The 20567-nt window shown below is 43.3% G+C and overlaps 1 protein-coding gene across 1 annotated transcript in view; it reads right to left on the bottom strand.

Annotated features, from left to right (window-relative positions):
- Positions 1-597, bottom strand: part of LOC147032365 (homeobox protein Hox-D11a-like) — a 3940-nt gene extending 3343 nt beyond the window's left edge. Inside the window, exon 1 of the mRNA XM_085869934.1 lies at positions 1-597. This exon is cut by the window's left edge and continues 81 nt beyond it. Coding sequence (XP_085726060.1) covers positions 1-589 — 589 coding nt within the window. The 5' untranslated portion in view covers positions 590-597.
- Positions 598-20567: the final 19970 nt, after the last annotated feature.

Genomic DNA, 20567 nt, shown 5'->3' with positions numbered 1-20567 from the left:
CCCGATCATCTATTGATGGTCGTCGCTCGCCTGGCTCCACAGTCTCCTCAGATGTTGGGCTGTCTAAGAATTGATCGAAAGCTTGGGGAAGCACGCCATTGCGGCCTGGTTTGCAATATTCATGATAATAGGCCGTGACGCCTGCAGTGCTGTTCAAGTATGGGTGTCCGCGGTGCCCCTCGAAGTTTGGGAAGAGGATCGACGCTGGATGGAGGCTATCGCAGTAATGTGAGCTGCTCTGTGCCCCGTTACAATTCCGCTCACCATGTTGTATAGGGCTCCCTTCTCCCAGTCCTCCGACGCATTCTCTTGTTCCAGCCGACCATGGCGTAAGACCATATGGAGGATATGAACCGGTGCTCCGGGCGGCTCCTACCGCAGAGTAAGGCTGAACTGTACCACCGTGGCCTCCCACGAATGAGGGCTCTCTCAAGGTGGACACGTCTCGCATGGGAGCACAGCATGCACAGGCAGACACAATACCATGAGACACGGGCCTCAGAGACCCGGCCTGACTGCTGCTCACGACAGTATTCCCAGGAAATTGGGAACATGCAGAATAGCCAAAGTTAAGCGACATTGGCAACATGCTCTCTCCATCCCTTCAGGGAGTAGTACTGGAGGTACTATTTCATGCGGAGGGAAAAGCACCGCCAGGGTGTTGGTGTGAACGCGCGGAGAGAGACAGCTACGTGACGAGGCGTGGTCTGCCCTCGGCATGAATTCAATCTTGGATGCTTCTCACTGGTGAAAGAGGCCACATCCTCATGGCAGAAAGCGATAAATGGAAGATATAAAATAATTGCTGGTGAGCATCAACACAGGATCAAAGCTGAAATCATGATTATTGTCCACGCAACATCATCGGCATTTCTTGACAAAGGCCATGATCTTTTCATCATGTAACACTCAAGTTATTTAACTTGTCATCTGAAGCAGAGATTTTCTTGCATATAATTAAGCTCCTGAGAGGTAGACCAGACTATTCCACATCCAGGGTCTAATTGAGTTAAGTACACCAAATATATTTTTCTGCCTTTGATGGAAATGGCAGTTTTGAAGAAAATATTTGAAACTGATATTGATCTTTGTTGAATTGGAGTTGAATGGAATTCTAAATAGGAACATAAACTTTGGTTCCCTGTTAATCCAAAGGTGTACCATGTGAGCTGTCCAAAAAAAAAAAAAAATATATATATATATATATATATATATATATATATATATATATATATATATATATATATATATATATATATATGTGTGTTTTTTTATTTTTTTCCATAAAATTCATTCTGAAAAGATACCAACTTCACCACAAAGACCTTCACATCCAGTGGTAGGATAAAGGTTTGAATCCCATTTGTAACTGGAAGGCACTCAGCAGAGCACGTAACTCCACCACACAATGCCTGAATCCAATAGAACTTATCGGGCCCAATAAATTTTTGACATATCGTGCTATATATCGTTTTTGGCCCTATCTCTCAATAGTGAAGAATCACTTGAAAAATTCGAGTATCCGGATACGGATCTGGATCTTCACCAAAATCGAATCCATTCATCCTTGTCACACACCCAACATGCCCACCAAATTTCATCCGAATCCGTGTACAACTTTTTCAGATATCCTGTACACAAACAACCAGACAGATAGGGGTGAAACCAACCTCCTTCCACTTTCGGTGACGTAGGTAACAAGGAAAAGAACAAAAAAAGGTTAAAAATGAAAAAGATGTGCTGGGGTGTATCGAACCATGGTGCTGACACTTATGTGTAAGTTGGTAAAATACAGTGGAATGCTCTGTGGAGTTTTATGATTGTCCAATAATCCCAACCATGTTCGTTTACTTTTTGGCATCGTGAGGCTTTATTAACGAAGAGTACAAAAAATCCTGACATAGATCGTTATAAATGTAGTTTATCTTCCAGTCATGCCAAAGACTTTTTAAAATGGGATGTGCTGCTTCTTTGATTGACCCTCAGTATTTGAAAAGAATAGAGCTCAGATAAACAACCATATGTTGGTAACAATAGCGCAGGCATTATTGGGCCAAATGGCCTCCTCCTGTGTTGAAGTTGCTTGCAAGGGAACTAGTATTATTAAACAACTTTTTTATTTGTATAACTTGTAATATTATTGTGTGAACGTATTCGAGAATTAATTGAAATGGGCAAGATTGTTAGAACTTCTTTTTCTTGTTTTATTTCCCTATTTTGACATTTTCACATTTTAACTGAACATTCATCTGATTTTAATTATACCCACTATGTTAGATTCCACTATCGACCCCCTTGTGGATATATATATATATATATATATATATATATATATATATATATATATATATATATATATCTATGTAACGCATTTTTGATTGAGGTGTGATGATGATTGGTCCGCATGTTGCATCACGACAAATGTGCGGCAATGCTGTTAATGATGGGCTAGCTTACTGATCGTCCCTCACGGAATATGGAGATGGAGGCAAAGAAAAAGCAAATGAAGCAACATGAGATAATATATTCCGAATGAAGGTCAAGCATGCTGGACTCTCTACATCGCTTTCCATCAACTTGAATGCTTGGTGATCCATCACCCGGCCCCACTATCATCTCAGCAGGCCGGCTGTTGATTTACAGACATAGAAAGTGTTTCCTGAACTCTCACGTTTGGGAATCATCCTTAAATTTTCAAACATCATTCGTGCTGCTCTGCGTTTAGTCTCAAGGATTTTCGCTGTGGGGTGAGAGTTACTGTACACAAAATGGAAAAGGTTATATTTGGGATTTTCATTTTGTGGGGGTTCTTTATTCATGTAATAGGAATACAAACATGTTTGGCAAGCACAATTAAGTTTAAGCACAATAAGATAAATTTTCCTTAGGTCCAGAGCAATGTGGACAACCTTATCCTTAGACCAGTCACAGAAGTAACTAGAGGGGGAGCACTCGGTAGAGTGCAAAACCTCCGCCGCCAATACTGCTCGGTCACTCAAGTGAACCTGATATCCTATTCATTCAATTTGATGTCAACAGTGCTCACAGAGTTATAGTTTTCAACTTTACCTTTTAATTTTAACTTTTACATACCAAATTCATTCGTCATAACTAGATTCCTTGAGACAGAAATTGATTTTACGTGGGCGGGCATATCCACCTGAAGTTCCAAAATCAGCCGCAATTATAATTTTGGCATGTTTTTTGTTGGAAATCACTTATAACATGTAGAAATGCAAAAAAAATAAAATCGAAATTTTGTTGAAAAAAAAGTTGCAAAATTTTGTTTTTTTTTCTGTAACAATTTTTTTTTGGGGGGGGCGGGGGGGTTGGAAATCACTTAAAACATGTAGAAATGCAAAAACAAAAATTCAAATATTTTTTTCAAAATGGCCGCCATAGCGGCCATATTGGACTTTGGACCAAGTCCAAAATCTAATGGCATGATCCTTGGACCATACCTAATCCCTCCACCAAGTTTCCTCGAAATCCGTAGAGGAGTTTTTCCGTAATACTGTTCACAAACAAACAAACAAACAGACAAACACACAAACAAACAGAAAGGGGTGAAAACAGTAACCTCCGTCCATCTTCGATGGCAGAGGTTAATGACAACTTTTGCAGCAGGAAACACCACAGTGAGACCAACATAAAACAGCACTCAAATAATTGTTCCAGCATTGCAGATGAACAATTCACATTTTCAGAGTAGCAGTCACCAATCAATACACCATATTGTGGAGTTGATACACAGATTAATGTTTCTTTGTTCAGTCTGGCTGACCAAATCACAGACCTGCATAATAGGTTAATTTTTGCAAGTTATATTGGACTTCTTGTGCATTTGACTTACCTGGCACTTGCCCAAAAGCTGTCATCCATGGATATTTCTCGTATTCCTTTACTTCCGTAAGTTCGATTTACATAGAGTCACAGAGCAATTATGGTTAACCATTTTGAAATTGCCACTCTTTCTTCTAAATGCTGAAAATTATGTTTCAAAGATAATTTGAATCACAGTTTTTGCACTAGCAATGGCAGGTTAAAAGTTCCCGATGAGACATACCGAGTCAGTGTAAAAACACCCACAGCGCATGCGCAAATGGCCTCATTTCGCATTCATATGTCATTTTGAAAGTTGCAAACTACCCCAGATGGCTAGGACTTCCATAAATTAACCACCTTGCTCTTCCACCAAAAGAAACATGCATAACGCAACCAATAAAAACTGCACAAGGTAAGCCTTTTGTTGTTTCAAATTCTACCTGGGTTCGTCTACAGCTGCAGACATTTACAAGTAGCTCATATATGAGAATCCCAACATCAGCTGAAGTACCCAACGTTGCACAGGAAATTCAATGAAATATTGTTTAAATATTTCCTGCATGACAAATTGGGGAATGTTGGGCTTATGGTTTCACATGAATTACCAATCTTGGGCAATGCAAAATGTGCTTGAACCGCTTTCCCTTATTTGAAATCCCACTTGTCATATTAATTGCCTACAATGGCAATGGCCACCTCATTTGTCACAGGTGCATTGTAGCATCACTCATGCTCCCCAGCAGATCTCTTGCCTGCTCGAATGACCAACTTGTACTCATCCGTAGGCATCCTTTTAAGAGCTGTCTTGAAACTTTGGACATAGTTGTTGTGGTCGTGAAGCATTTGCTGCACTTCCAAGATGATGTTCTGTCTTGCGCCAGGAATGTTGCTGCAATGCTTCTCCGCTTCCCGTTGTTCATCTCCCATAAAATAAATTTGAAGGAATTGGTGCTCCTCATTTGGAAGTGGTAGCTGGGATCCCACACGAATATAGACTTGACCCTGGACCTTAAAGGTGGGCATGAAGCCTGGCTCGCATACTTCATTTGTCATCTCCAAAAGATGTCATCTGAAAGCAGGAGTTATATTTCCTGATCTATTCCAGAAAGTGTTTCGACCTGGGCTTTGTCCATGACATCAATGATTCTAGTGGTTCTGGAGGGGGTTGGAGTGGTGGTAACCTCACCTTCCTACCAAGGCAGCACGTGCCTGGTGTTTTTGCGGTCCACTTGAGAGCAACACAGTGTGAGCAAATTTCTTTCATTCATCCAATGTCAAACTGTGGATGGTTGTTGCAGTTGTTGGCTGGATTGTATTGAAATTCTTTACCTTCTAAGGGTGTCCAACATGCTGCCCTGGAGGCTGCTTGTGTTGCGCGTTTATCCTCAACCCGAGCCTGTGTCTGCTCTGTAGTCTCAGCTGACCTGGAGGCTGCTTGTCTTGCACATTGACCCTCAAACTCATTGATCACTTCTGGTTCTGGATTTGGAGCGTTAGCAGGTTCTCTCAGGGATCTCTGCTGACTTTCTCAAAGTTAAGTCTCCTGTCAATTTTTGCCCCATTTTAACTGTTTATTTTCTCACCTACATATTTCTGTGTGTTCCTAGTTCGGTTTTGTTTCAAAAATCATGCTATTTTGTGAGTTTTTGTCGACCTTGTCTTACCGGGTTCCTTGAGGCCTACCCATCCTTCCCCTCTAAGTGTATGATCATGTTTATTTGTATTCTCTCCATATTACCTCCAATTCCTATTTTCCCCAACTTTCCCAACGCCCCCATCCCTCCCAACGCCCCCATCCCTCCCAACTAAACACTGTTTCTTGTCTTAAATTTAAAGGGGGAAAAACCAAAAAAAAATACGTTGCTCCCTGCATATCCATGAATCCCGATCCCTCCTCTCTTTCTTCTTCTTCTTCTTCTTCTTCTTCTTCTTCTTCTTCTTCTTCTTCTTCTTCTTCTTCTTCTTCTTCTTCTACTTCTACTTCCGGCACACCATCTTTCTTCTATTTGAGCTGACCCACTCTCTCCATTACCTTCACGATTTCTTCCTACAACCTCCCATTCCCGAATATTACCTAATCTTCAAAATACATCAAAAATTAATAATTTTCCTTGTATCCCTTCAATCTATACACCTCCTGTAACCACGTGTCTCTCTCCAGCCCTTCCTGATAATTTTCATCGACCCAGCAGCTTCACTCTGCGTTTACAGTTCCAAATTCACCATACACCTCCACGATTTTACTTCAACCTTCCCTTTTCCGAATGTTACACAATCCTTATTTAAAATAAATAAATAGATCCACTTTTGAGGATACACCTCCCACAGCCACGTGCTTCTCACGTAACCACGTGATCTGTTTCCACCCCCTGCCATTACCGATCCAAATTCACCATTCACCTCATGATTTTTTCTGCAACCTCTCCATTACCTAATCTGACTACAACTCTCTCAAAAAATAATAATAATATAAACGATCTCTTGTAATGCTTCATCGTCCTCTTTCACACGTGTGGTTCTCATTACTGCATAATAATTCATGACTCTTCTTCTGTTTCAACAGACTGTTCTCAATTCGACCTTTCCTTCATGCCTTTCCCAAAAAATCCAACTGTTGCAGCGTTTCTTCTCTTCATTCTCTTAATTCGCCTTTATTGCATCCCTCGAGAAATGTCTTTAATCGCATTTCTGACCTAAAATTTTTATAAAAACCCAGTTTGCTATGAATGTTCGCTTTCCATCAACCATTCTTTTTTCCAACTTCAGTGCCAACTCACCCCTCTCACCCCTCCCTCCCAAAGCAACCATCACACTCTTCCCCCTCCAAGTTTTCCTCTCACCTTTCTCAAAAACTCCCCCTCAACTTTCTCCCTCAACTCTCGCCACTCACCCTTCTCCACCATTCACCCCCCTCACTCACTCTTCTCAAAGTTTCCCCCCTCTCATCCACAAATCTGCCTCCTTCCCCTGCCCTCTCACCTCCATCTCATCACTCCACCTCCTCAAATCCTCAACTCCCTTTTGTCCGCTTTCTTGCCCCCCCTCTCCCCCAGCACCACAGAGCCTTTTCTCCACCTCAACCGGCCCCCTCCCCTAGATATTCTGCACTCCTCCACACTCTTTCAAAAACTCTCCTTACCTCCCCTCCTCCCTTATCCTACCCTCCACCTCCCTTCCCATCCACTGCACCCAAAGCCTCCTCCCCTCCCTCTTCATTAGCAGTGTGGACCTCAAATATCCGGGGCCTTCGCTCAAACCTTACAGATCTTTCCATACAGGTTGCCACTGACAAACCAGACATGACCTGCCTAACGGAAGCTTTCCTCCCTCAAGACGTCTCTGACTCCCAAGTATCTCACCCTGGTTACTCCCTCCACTGGTATGACAGACCTGAGCCTCGTCCTGGTGGCAGAGTTGCTCTCTTCATCAAAGATTCTATTCCTTTCTCCATGCACTGTCCTCACTCCCCCACACCCCCAGGAATACCTCTGGCTACGGCTTCCCTCCACTCCCACCTCATGTTTCTATGTGCACTGTACCTTCCACCAAACAGTGATGACTGCATTTACACCTCACTTCCCGAAAACATGGACCAACTTCTAACTTCTCATCCGAACTCTCTCTTCCTCATTTGTGGTGACTTCAATTGTCATCACGCCAGTTGGCTCGATGTGGGTACCTATCTCACCTGTCAGGGCACTTCAGCAAAAGACTTCTGTGAGACTCATTGGGACTGACTCAATCAGTCAACTTCCCGATACTCTAACTTCCCGATACCCGATCTCAACCAACGATACTCTATTTCTTTTGGATCTGATTTTGACAAATTTCCCTGAAAATATCTGCTATTCTTCCTCCACTCCAATCGGTTCTTCTGACCAGGTCCTTGTCAAAGTGGACATCTCTCTGACTGTTACCAGAGATCGACCACAGCGCCGTCGAGTCTGGCATTTCACTCAGGCCAACTGGTGGGGTCTCCACGCAGCCATCAAACTTCTCGACTGGCCTCCCATCACTACTTTCTCCAACATCAACTCATCCTGGGAATTCTTTCAAAGAAACTTGCTCTCTCTCATGCACAGATTTATCCCCCTCTCATCTTCAGTTGTCCTACCCTTCGTCCTGCCCTTGGTTCACTGAAGCTTGTGGCGAGGCAGTTGGCCTGAACCAACTGGCCTTTGCATCATGGAAAGCAAACCCAACTGAAAGTAATCTCAGTTCCTTCCATCAAGCTCAGAACAAGTGTGTATCTACCCTCAGGAGAGCCAGAAAACAACATCTTTCAAAGCTCAAGTATGAACACTCAAACCTCTCTCCCTCCTCCAAATCCTGGTGGCATCTAATCAAATCTGTTTCTGGTGTATGTTCCCCCTCCATCCCCTCCCTTACCTCAAATGACCGCACTGCTGATACCGCACCGGAAAATGCTGAATGCCAAACTCGGCGTTTGCATCAAAATATTGTGTCTGAAACCCATTGCTTTTTCTACCTACCTTACCCAGTCACACCCAACTGTCCCTGGACTCTGTGTCCTTTTCTTCTGACAAAGTGGAGAGCTTGCTGTCAAACCTCGACTCAGATTCTGCAACCGGTCCAGACGGCATCAACCAACATGTCCTAAAAACCTGCTCCTCTGCTCTTGCTCACCCTCTCTCTGTTCTATTCACCCTCTCATTTGCTCAAGGTCATCTGCCATCTGCTTGGAAATCAGTGAACATTACTGTTCTGCAAAAAAAGGTGCAAAACAGATCCCTGCAACTACATACCAATCAGCCAACTCCCAATCATCAGCAAGGTCATGGAATCCATCATCACTTCCGACAATAAATCCTTCCTCTTCTCCAATGGCTTGATTTCCGATCATCAATTTGGTTTCAGACCAAGTCACTCTACTCTGGATATGCTGCTTCTGCTCTCTCAACAATGGATGGAGGTACTCATTGCTGGATATTAAATCAGAGCCATATCGTTGGACATATCACGTGCTTTTGACACAGTCTGGCACCCTGCCCTGCTCACCAAACTCTTTTCCTATGGTCATCCAAGGCCATCTCCACTCATGGCTCGCAGACTTCCTCTCCTGTTAAAGTCAACGTGTGGCCCTAAATGGAGTTCTCTCATCCCCTCTTCCTGTCCAGGCTGGAGTTCCTCAAGGTAGCGTTCTGGGCCCCGTTCTTTTTCTGGTTTTCATCAATGATCTCTCTGACTCTCTGGAAAATCCTGTTTATCTCTTTGCTGATGACTCCACCCTCTGCTGTACCAACTGTCATCCCTCAGACCGGCAAGCAGCAGCTTCTTTGCTCTCTGCAGATCTTCGTAAAATCACAAACTGATCCAACACGTGGAACATGTCTTTCAATCCTGAAAAATCTCACACTCTCACTATGTCTCTCCGAAAGGACCATTTGGAAATCCCTCCCATCCACTTTCTCAACAATCCTCTGGAAGAAGTCCTTTCTTTCAAGCTTCTGTGTCTCACTATATGCCATGATCTTTCCTGGGAAAGCCACATTTCCAACCTGGCCTCCAAACCAGTCGCCGACTGGGAATCCTCCATCATGCAAAGTCCTTCCTCGGTCCACTTGAGCTCTTGACCACATTCAAAGCTTTCGTCTGCAGCCTGATGGAGCACTGCTCTCCCCTCTGGGCTGGTGCTCCTGTCTCCCACCTTTCTCAGCTTCACGCTGTGGAAACCAAGGCATTTCCGATCATTGGCATATCCCGCGATGAGGCTGAGTCTTTGGGCCTCTCACTCTCTCACCGCAGGCAGGTCAGTGGTCTTTCTGTCTTCTACCCTCTCCTCTCTTGTCTCGCTCCCCCCCCCCACTCTGTCTGCGATTTGTCCCCACCATATTTCCGCAGGGCGCTCAAGGTCCGCCAACAACCCCCTTCTGGTAAAATTACCAAAATCACAAATCACTGCTCACCTTCACTCTTTCATTCCTCTTTTTCACCACCTTTGGAATAAACTCCCTCACTCTGTTCAATCACATCCTTCCCTCCAGGCCTTCAAAAAGGCTGTTCACCACCACCTCTTATCATCCCCCATCCAAATCCTCAATCCTTTCTACCCCCCTTAATCCACCCCAAGCCCGCCTCCTTCAAATTCCATGCTTTCCTTCCTGAAAGTCCCTGTAGTATCCATCTTGTATTCCCCGTGTTCCCCGCCCCATCCATCTCCCTTTCACAGATCTCCTCATGTCTCTGTTCCCCACTGTTTTGTCCTTCCCTCTCTCACCCCTCTTGTCTCATGCCCCCCTTGATGTGCATTGTTGTTCGCTCTCATACGAGCCTCGACAAGGTATACAAAAAAAAAAGCTGAGCCTGTATCTGCTCTTGAGTGTCAAGTGAGCTGTAAACTGCCATTCTCTTTGCATCTGATTTGTTTCTGCCCATCAGGAGTCTTCATTTGGTGGCATTTGGCAGTATTTATAAAGCAATTAATGTAGGTGAAGAAATTTCTTAACAGAAGTGTTTTCTTTGGAGTTCCCTTGAAAGGTGACTCCAAGTCAGAATGAAAAATATCGTGGTAGCCAAGAGGCAGGTCACTTACACGCAAAGTTCATTTTCATGACTTGGGAATGCAAAATAAAACAAAATAAATAAATAAAATGCGACTAATTAACGTTAGTAGTTGAGCCCGTGGAATTTCTGCACAACGGACTATTAGCGCAAGTGAAGGCACCAGAAGTGCTCTGGTGAGCATCTTACCGTGCCGATCTTCATGATGCGGTACATTAAAGTTCAACGTAGAGGAAATACCCCTGGGAACTCACCTGGTTGCGGCTGGATAAGATAACCAGGGAACCACTCGTAGGCATGGGTGACACACAAAATATGTAATCGAGAAATTAAAGTTATGGAATTTTTTTTTTTAATGCCATGAACAAACTTTGGTACATCATAGGTCATGAAGGTGGTGGTAAAATTTCATTGAAATTATGTGTGTAGTTTTGGAGATAAAAAGCAAATACATATATTCTGGGGGGTCAACCCCTGGCACCAACGTAGACCCTGATTTTTCTAATGTCATGAACAAACTTTGGGACATCACATGCGTATGAAGGTTGTGGTGTAGTTTCAATTTGTGTAATTTTTGAGAAGAAAACAAATACCTCTTTTGGGGGGCAACCCCCTTGGACACACCCTTAGAACCTGATTTTTTTTAATGGTGTGAACAATCTTTGGTACATCACGAGTGATGAAGGTTGTGGTCAAGTTTCATTAAAATTGTGTGTATTTTCTGAGAAGAAAGCAAATACCTATTTTAGGGGGGCAACCCCCCATAAACCCCGTTATACCTTGAATTTTTTAATAGCATGGACAAACTTTGGTACATCACAGGTGATGAAGGTTGTGGTCAAGTTTCATCGAAATTGTATGTGTAGTTTTAAAGAAGAAGGTGAAAGTATTTGTGGACGTACTGACGACGTTCCTTACCATAAGCTCCTCTGATCTACGTTCCAGGTGAGCTGAAAAAAAGCAACAGATGGATCATACTGAGACGGGGAGGATTAGAAGTGGTTGAGAAACGTACCAACAGAATACACAGTTTCCATTCTCAGCTTGCATACATGTGCCCTCACCAAACTATCCTCACAAAACATATTAATCGATCACTCCAAGGGAAAACCCAGGCAAAGTGTAAGTAAGATACTCGATGGAGGCCTTAACACTGGTATTGCAATAAACTTGGAGGGGTAGTTTTTCAAGGGTATCAAGGATGGTGGTCTTCAAGGCACTTGACAATGCTTCAGGATTCCCTAAAGCACCCAGATCCCCCAAATCCCCACTCAGCATGTTTGCAAACTCCTCAGCTACCCTTTCTTTCTTGAGCTTGCCAACATCCAGCCTCGGCTGGGATCCAACATCCAGCCATTCTTCCAGATTTAAGCTGCAACTTCAGAATTGCAATAACAAGCCTGTGGTTGGTATTGAGGAACTGAGCACTCTGGTAGACCCTGCAGTTCTGGGCAATCCTCCACCTACCATCAATGAGCACATGGTCAATCTCCTTTGCCACACCACCAGCATTGGAATACCAAGTCCAGCAATGAGCTTGTGGGTGCTGAAACCATGAACCAGCCACCCTAAGTCCATGACTTCTTGCAAAGTCAAGGAACTAACTTAGTGCTATTCAGGTTCACAGTTCCAGACCCATGGAGACCACCACACATCTCATAACCATCGCGATCAGTTACAGTCGAGGCAATGAAATCCCCAAAGACTAGAAGAGTATCTCGCCTGGGGCACTGATCAACCACAGACTCGAGCGTGGCATAGAATGCGTCCTTCACGGTGAGACCACTCGTCTCAGTCGGAGCATAAACAGAGACCAGGGAAATGACACCCAAGAAGTGATGAATCCTTAGTCTCATAATACGCTCATTGATCGGTGTTACCTCAATTATCATTGGAGTCAGCTTATTGGACACAGCTGCAGCTTGGGCATGGTAACCATCAGAGTGACCAGACCAATAGTAGGTGTAACCACCCGCCATGATCTCGCCATAATCCGGTCTCCGAACATCAGAGAGTACTGCAACTTCAGAGTACCGATGTTCAAACGCTTGAGCTCAGATGACAACAGAGACAAGTGATCATCCTCTCTTCAGGATAGGACATTCCCGGCACCCGCCCGAAGGCACCACCTCAGGTTAACCCAAGGAGACCGCCGTCTGGTGGATGACACCTCAGTACCACCCCGACACACACTACTGCAATCCAACGTCGGAAGGTTACCCCGTGTTTTTCCTCTTATCATCAAAGAGTGGGGGTCCCAAAGGCTTTGCCACAATACCATCATCTGGTGACCTGCCTTGCAAAGGGCAGCTGCACAGGAGGTATTTTCAAGGAGTGGATTTTCAGTTTTCTTTGCATTTTTAGTGTGTTTTGTGGAGTGAAGGGTTTTGCGGTGGCCGGAGTGCAAATCCTGCCACCACCCATCTAAAATAAGAAACTCATTTGCAGGAGGTCGTCCGCAGACACAGTTGGGCACTAGATATGAATGGCCGTTGGCTCACAAGGAGGTCCTCCGCCCTTTGACAGGTTTTGTATTTAATCCTGCTGGGTGTCCATATCATACACCCTCCTCACCAGAAAACATGGTGGGGGAGATGGTTTTGTCACTGACAACCCGACCATGAAACAGGTTAGTACAGGTTTACCTGGAACCTGCAGCAGGTCACAGATCTAATCTGGCTTGACCTGACATTAGAGAGCCTATGTTTTGTCTGGTGGACCCTGCTGTTGTGGATTAATGCAAAGAAAACTGTAATTTTTTCAGCCAAGGCTGAAGGCTTTGGAAAGCTCCTTGGTCTTAATGATTGCCTTGTTGGTTGACCAAGTGAGTTGCCCCTTAAAACTCCTTTGATAAGTGTGGAAGCTTAAATTTTAAGTAAAACCACTGATTACATGCAGGTGAAGCCTTCTACACTCATTTTGTCACGTTTCAAACAAATAATTTGCTCATGAGGGGATATAGGATTAATTGGGCAAAGAGTTTGAATACTTACTGCCGCCAACTGAGAACCCTCTAGAACCCTCTAGAACCCTCTAGAACCCTCTAGAACCCTCTAGTTCTCTCTCTCTCTCTCTCTCTCTCCCATTCTTTTGGTATTTCCCTCAGCAAAGTGACTGGTGGTATTTTCTCAGATATCTGTACTAATAAATGGCTGTGTGTGTGTGTGTGTGTGTGTGTGTGTGTGTGTGTCAGTGTGTGTCTCCTCCATAACTCCAAAACCATGAAACCTATCAGCCTGAAACTTTGCATGCGTACTAAGGGAATTCCAAGGAAGTGCAGAGTGAAAATTGGGTGTTTGGCTTAATTAAAACACCCCTTTTGAAGATAATTAACGGCCTTATTTAATTATATCCTTTATCAGGCGCATCCTCAGCAACATCGCTCCGAATGGGGTCTTAAGGAGCATCCTGGGTTTACCTCGCTGGAGTCTGAAGCTGCCATGTTTTTTGGCCTGCTCAACCATGTCTCGATTTGGAACAGGTCACAATGATTTCTTAACGATGACGTTTTTTTCACTTTCTTCATTCATATTATCGAATGCCTTGGTCATCATACCTACGAATCACTGGATACATTGTAATGCTTATAAACGCCTGGAGATGCCAGCGTTCTTTGCTTTATTTCATTTCTGCACATGCCACAACCTCAAGAATCTCTTAAACTAAGCTGAATTACAAAATTTCAGCTCCAGAATTGAATTTAGCAGCAGTTTCGAATGCTAAAGAAAAATATGTTCATTTGTCTAGTTTGGACATAGTTTAGACATTCGGACATAGCTATCACTTGCCAAGCCAGCCATCCTTATCAACAATTTAAATGGAGTGCTTGCTTGAGTGCTTAAGCTGCTTGCGGAGCACCATATAGTCAACGATGGTACAGTTCATGTTCCAATGGGGATTTACATTTGACAGTTGCTGCAAGGTGAAGGTACATATATGGGCATATTTGGATCTGTGATTTAGGGACTCTCCACGGGCATGTGCGTATGGGTGCATGCTTGGTTATGGGTGCTGTGGCGGAAAAATTTCATCCCATATCGTGGAGGTTTTAACTTTTAACCTCAGCAGCACACGAGCGATCACGTTTTCCTTTGCCCTCATGACTGTCTCTAAAGCAATTGGATATTTTGTATTAACTGGCTGTGCTTTAGAAAGGTTAAAAAATGGTTTCTCTTTGTGAGTTTCAAAGCAAAATATATTTGATAACACCTGATTTCCAAGCCGTTTGCCATATTAATATTTTTTCTCAATGAGAGAGCCAAATTTTTCCCACACCTGTCACACGACGAGTGTGTGTGTGTTTTTCATAAAGTATAAGATATTCTCTGCTCGTTCCATGACCCACACTACCCCCATGCCCCTCTCTCTTTGTCTCATCCTCGCTCCACCCCCTCCTAATACAATGCAGCATCCTACCACACACCTATCTCTATTTCTGACTCCAAATGTATCTGGACAGTGGTTATGCCCAGATGGTGGTTATATCCACTTGTATCCGGATGGTGGTTATCCCCATACGTGTCTGGACCATAGTTATTTCCGGACAGTGGTTATCTCTGGACGTGTCCAGACAGTGGTTATGTCCGGACACTGGTTATGTGGTTATGCACACTGCCTTACCTTGTGCTTTCCTCACACTGCCTTCCCTTGCCCTTCCTCAAGCTGCCTTCCCTTTCTGCACCCCTCACTTCCCTCCCCATTCCCCCTCCTTCCTCGCTCTCCCACCTCTTTCCTCGCTCCCCGACCCCACGTTGATCTCCCTCCCTGCTCACTTCTCCTCACTCCTCGCTCCCGACCCCACGTTGATCTCCCTCCCTCCTCACTTATCCTCACTCCTCACTACCTCGCTCCTCACTCCCTCCTCTCTCCTTCCCCTCCGTCTCACCCCTCCGCCCTTAATATTCCTGTCAGCGAAGCAATGGGTTGGATTTGCGAGTATACATACATGTATACATACATACATACCATACATACAACACACATGGTGCATTCAACAGCACGTTTGCGACAACCTCACTTTTAGGTTAACGAACGAGTAGACCCATAGTTATATACAGTAATCTCCAACAAATCCACTTTTACATTCTCACTAATTTAACCAAGTAAATTATACAAGAATCAGTCAGTCATTCAAAGCACCTAAGTTTCACTGCAAGAACCAACTGTTTTCAATAACATCTCACAGACAAGACAGGCTTTCCTGCCAGTCAGCAATGCTCCAGCCCCACCAAGTCCACACACACACACACACACACACACACACACACACACACACACACACACACACACACACACACACACACACACACACACACACACACACACACACACACACACACACACACCTTGTTTCTCAAAGTAGTTGATTGTCAATACCAAAATGGCAACCATTTATTCCTTTGAGCGATTCTGTGCCCATATTTTGATAGTGTTGTAAACAACCATATACAGCTCTTTCCATCATGTTAAACTACAGTGCAGAGTCATTTTTTGCTTAAATTTTATATTACAAGGAAAGCGTTGTACCAAGGCCAAAATGCAGCTCTTCAGCCTGTGACTGGTCTGCTCTACAAGAGAAATCGCAGGAAGGCACAATAATACAGGAGCTACTCTTGAGCCTTTTACCTTCACTTTGGGACATGCCAAAGGCAAGCATGCGCTGCTTCTTTAATGCAATTATTTCAGCAATCCATCTGGAGTTCCTTGAAAGTTTATTTGCTCAAATCACCGATGGAATCCGACTTTATTTACAACTGTGCAGATTCCGACTTTTATCACCCAGCCATTTTCCAATGCTGCATGAAACTAACACATGTTTGAGCCAGCACACATTTTGCAGTTCTGTTCTTCTGACATTTTGTCTGGGTGAGAATCTTCTGATTTGACTAGAAACTATTGTTCTCGCATTGCCAGCAAAGCTTTATGTCATCCTAAGCTTCGCTTTCAAAGGTCATACAAACGAGGCATCTTATCTTCCAGCACTCTCTTGTGGATATTAAACATATACGGCCCATTTACACTTGTGAAATTCCAAATTTCTCCCCTCTTGGTTTGCAGAATTATTTATTTTTGGTCAGATCCAAGATGGCCGACTAGCGGCCATGTTTTTATACTTAAATGTGTCCCCAACCATTTCTCAGACATACATGGTCCGATTTTGTTTAAACATGGCACAAGTACAGTACACGATGGCATACACTTGCACCTACCTTTATTTTGCGATCTGATCAAATATGGCGACTGGTGGCCATTTTAGTTGCAAATAAATATGGGCGAGCCCTTTAACGCCTTACAGCAAAATTACTAAAACACCGGGGATGATGACATTTTCTGTATTTTTTTCATTGTTTAAGTGACGATGGCTGTTGGGTTTAACTACAGGACACTTTCACCAACTTCTCCAACCTTCTATTGTGATACATACGAGTTCATGCAACTTTTCGGCAGTCAGCGCAAACCAAATAAATCATTCGCATTTCCAACTTCATTCTTCATGCTTATTTGATGAAGTAAGTTATATATATAGTCTGAAGAAACCTGAAAATAACCTGACACTAGCCCAATGATAAACCTGATGAAGGTAATTGGAGACACTAATCATGTTTATAGTTTCTGCTAACTGCTGAAATGTTTTGTATGTTAATTGCAACACTGTAAATAGCTTGGAGGACAATGTCAAAGTCATATACTGTGTATGTTATATATATATATATATATATATATATATATATATATATATATATATATATATATATATATATATATATATATATATATATATATATATATATATATCACACACACAAACACACATACACATAACAATTAATTATATACTATCAGCTATTCCTGAAATATAATATAATTTAAAGTATTTCTGTAAATAATATTGACCTCAATACATAGTTCTCTTGCCAAAAGCAAAAAGGTTAACTGGTAAGCAAATGAATGTTTTCCCGACTGCATGGATCATCAGCTGGACACCGTTCTTTCCCTGGGTTTCAAACATTTCAGCTCAGAGCCTCTCCAAACGGCAGATCCACAACCTTGGTCACGGATTCACATCAGTAGATTATCTAAATTAGTAGATCCACAACCCTCAGTTGCGTCCAGGCAGTCAGTCAACCCAACAATGCAACATCACAAATCAGACTTTACTTGCTCGAGGATTTAATGTATTATCACATAGATACACCTCCCATCACACATTCTATTACACGATAATACGTTAAATCATGCACATTTGACCTTAAATATAACACGTCCACCAAAAAACACGACCATCCCACTCACCTCTCGATCAAACTGTTGTTCAAATATTCAAACGGTTATTTATGAACGGTGTTTTTTTTTGCCTGCGTCTTTGTCTCCGAGCAACCACTGAAATGGGTTTAAATGGTTTCCATGTATATTTTTTAATCATACACCCACACACGGGGTCTGCCTAGCAGGAAAGTAAAATGTCGGCCATTATAAAGCTTGCAGTGTTTGTGTGAGAAATTTCTGAGGCTATCATGGAGACTCGATAGCTTCGTGTGGGCTATCGCTCCATAAGTGATGAGGTCCTTGGGTTAGAGTTCTGGGTTGAGTCAGAATTCTTTCACACTAGCCCCACGCAGGAATGCCAAAGGTGTACGTGATCGAAACTTGGAAAGTGTGTGTATACATATATATATATATATATATATATATATATATATATATATATATGTACAGCTCTGGAAAAAAATTAGAGACCACTCCAAAAAAAAATTAAATCAGCATCTCTACATGTATGGCAGCCATTCCCTTCCAGTGTCTGTTGAATTCCAACACAGGCACACCTCATTCTACTTAGTGAGGAACTGATTAGGTGATCACGTGAACCAAATCTTATTTAACAAGGAAAAGTATAAAAACCACTGCTGTGGTCATCACTGTTCTCTTGCAATAGGACCAGCTGGATGGCAAAAACAGTGCTAGTAGTACCTCAAAAGTAATTGGAATCAAAAAAATAACTATTGACCATGCCAAAAGAGTTGAAAAGAAAAGTTTTGAGTGAGGAAAAGAAGGGTTCAATTCTGGCTTTACTGGCAGAGGGATACAGTGAGCATCACGTTGTTTCCATCCTTAAAATTTCAAAGACGGCGGTTCATAAGAACAAGGTCAACCAGTAGACATTGGGGACAACAAAGCTACAGACTGGCAGAGGGCGAAAACGACTTTCCACTGACCGGGATGACCGCCAACTCATTCGAATGTCACTCAACAACCGTAGGATGACATCAAGTGACCTACAAAAAGAATGGCAAACGGCAGCTGGGGTGAAGTGCACGGCGAGGACGGTTTGAAACAGGCTCCTCGGGGCAGAGCTGAAGTCGTGCAAAGCTAGAAAAAAAGCCCTTCATCAATGAGAAGCAAAGAAGAGCCAGGCTGAGGTTTGCAAAAGACCACAAGGATTGGACCGTAGAGGACTGGAGTAAGGTCATCTTCTCTGATGAGTCTAATTTTCAGCTTTGCCCAACACCTGGTCGTCTTATGGTTAGACGGAGACCTGGAGAGGTCTACAAGCCACAGTGTCTCGCACCCACTGTGAAATTTGGTGGAGGATCGGTGATGATCTGGGAGTGCTTCAGCAAGGCTGGAATCGGGCAGATTTGTCTTTGTGAAGGACTCATGAATCAAGCCACGTACAAGGTTGTCCTGGAAGAACACTTGCTTCCTTCTGCTGTGACAATGTTCCCCAACTCTGAGGATTGGTTTTTCCAGCAGGACAATGCTCCATGCCACACAGCCAGGTCAATCAAGGTGTGGATGGAGGACCATCAGATCAAGATCCTGTCATGGCCAGCCCAATCTCCAGACCTGAACCCCATTGAAAACCTCTGGAATGTGATCTTGAGGAAGATGGATGGTCACAAGCCATCAAACAAAGCCGAGCTGCTTGAATTTTTGTGCCAGGAGTGGCATAAAGTCACCCAACAGCAATGTGAAAGACTGGTGGAGAGCATGCCAAGGCGCATGAAAGCTGTGATTGAAAATCAGGGTTATTCCACAAAATATTTATTTCTGAACTCTTCCTAAGTTAAAACATTAGTATTGTGTTGTTTAAAAATGAATATGAACTTGTTTTGTTTGTATTATTTGAGGTCTGAAAACATTGAATCTTTGTTGTTATTTTGACCACTTGTCATTTTCTGCAAATAAATGCTCTAAATGACAATATTTTTATTCGGAATTTGGGAGAAATGATGTCAGTAATTGATAGAATAAAACAAAAATGTTCATTTTACTCAAACACTTACCTATATATAGTAAAACCAGAAAAACTGATAATTTTGCAGTGGTCTCTTAATTTTTTCCAGAGCTGTATGTTTGAGGCGTGCCACGAAGAGAGGCACTTTGGTCCCTCCCGAACACCCGGTCCTGAGGCAGGTGTCTCGGCAACCACGAACGCCGATTGGCACAGCCAATCTGGACAGGGTTACACTACTTCACATGATACCTTGCTTGTGGACAGCAGGGTAATGAGGGATATGTACCCTCTGTGACGGTACTCTCTGGGGTGCCCGCCACTGCGGCCGCCAGTGGCCAGTGGTATGCTGAAAAACGCTGAGCACCCTCAGCGCACACAGAGATTACTGCCGAGAGTTACAGTGAGTGTGCGCTGGCTAACAAAGCAAATTATTGGGGTTCAACTTCCTGTCTAACTAAACTTGTGCTGTTGTGCACTACACTGTGTCATACGAATAAAGGAAAAGACAACCGAGACAGATTAAAAATGCCAACAAACAATTACTTATTGCAATCATTTAAACAAGTATCTACAAGCCAGAAAGCAAAAAGGCACATCAGAGCAGATTTAACCACAACACATCTTCTTGTTAGTCAATCTTATGTTGCGGCCACGGGTACTGAGACACCAGCTTGTCACTCAGGGGGATTAATCCCCGGTTGTCCTCGGAAGAGCCGGGCCAGGGGTCACCGCTCACAATTCATGTTGTGGTACGGTGGGTTATTTTAGAACCACGAACGCCACCCAGTTAACCACGAGTTCCAGTGTCCACCGTCTAATAATGCTGTTTAACTGGAGGTCACGTGGTTACCTGAGCGGCGAGCGCGCCCTCGGCAAAGCACCAATATTATCTTGATTAGATCTTAATTAGGGCGGCCGAGACCGGATTCTGAAATCTGTAACACTTACTTATTCAAAAGACTTGGCCATCACTCACTCAGAGGAG

Source organism: Eptatretus burgeri, chromosome 2 (genome assembly GCF_056783735.1).
Source record: "Eptatretus burgeri isolate ZD-2024b chromosome 2, Ebu_testis_v1, whole genome shotgun sequence".
Lineage (NCBI taxonomy): Eukaryota > Metazoa > Chordata > Myxini > Myxiniformes > Myxinidae > Eptatretus > Eptatretus burgeri.
Note: the sequence above shows the minus strand (reverse complement) of the source record. Positions and strands in the feature narration are given on the sequence as shown.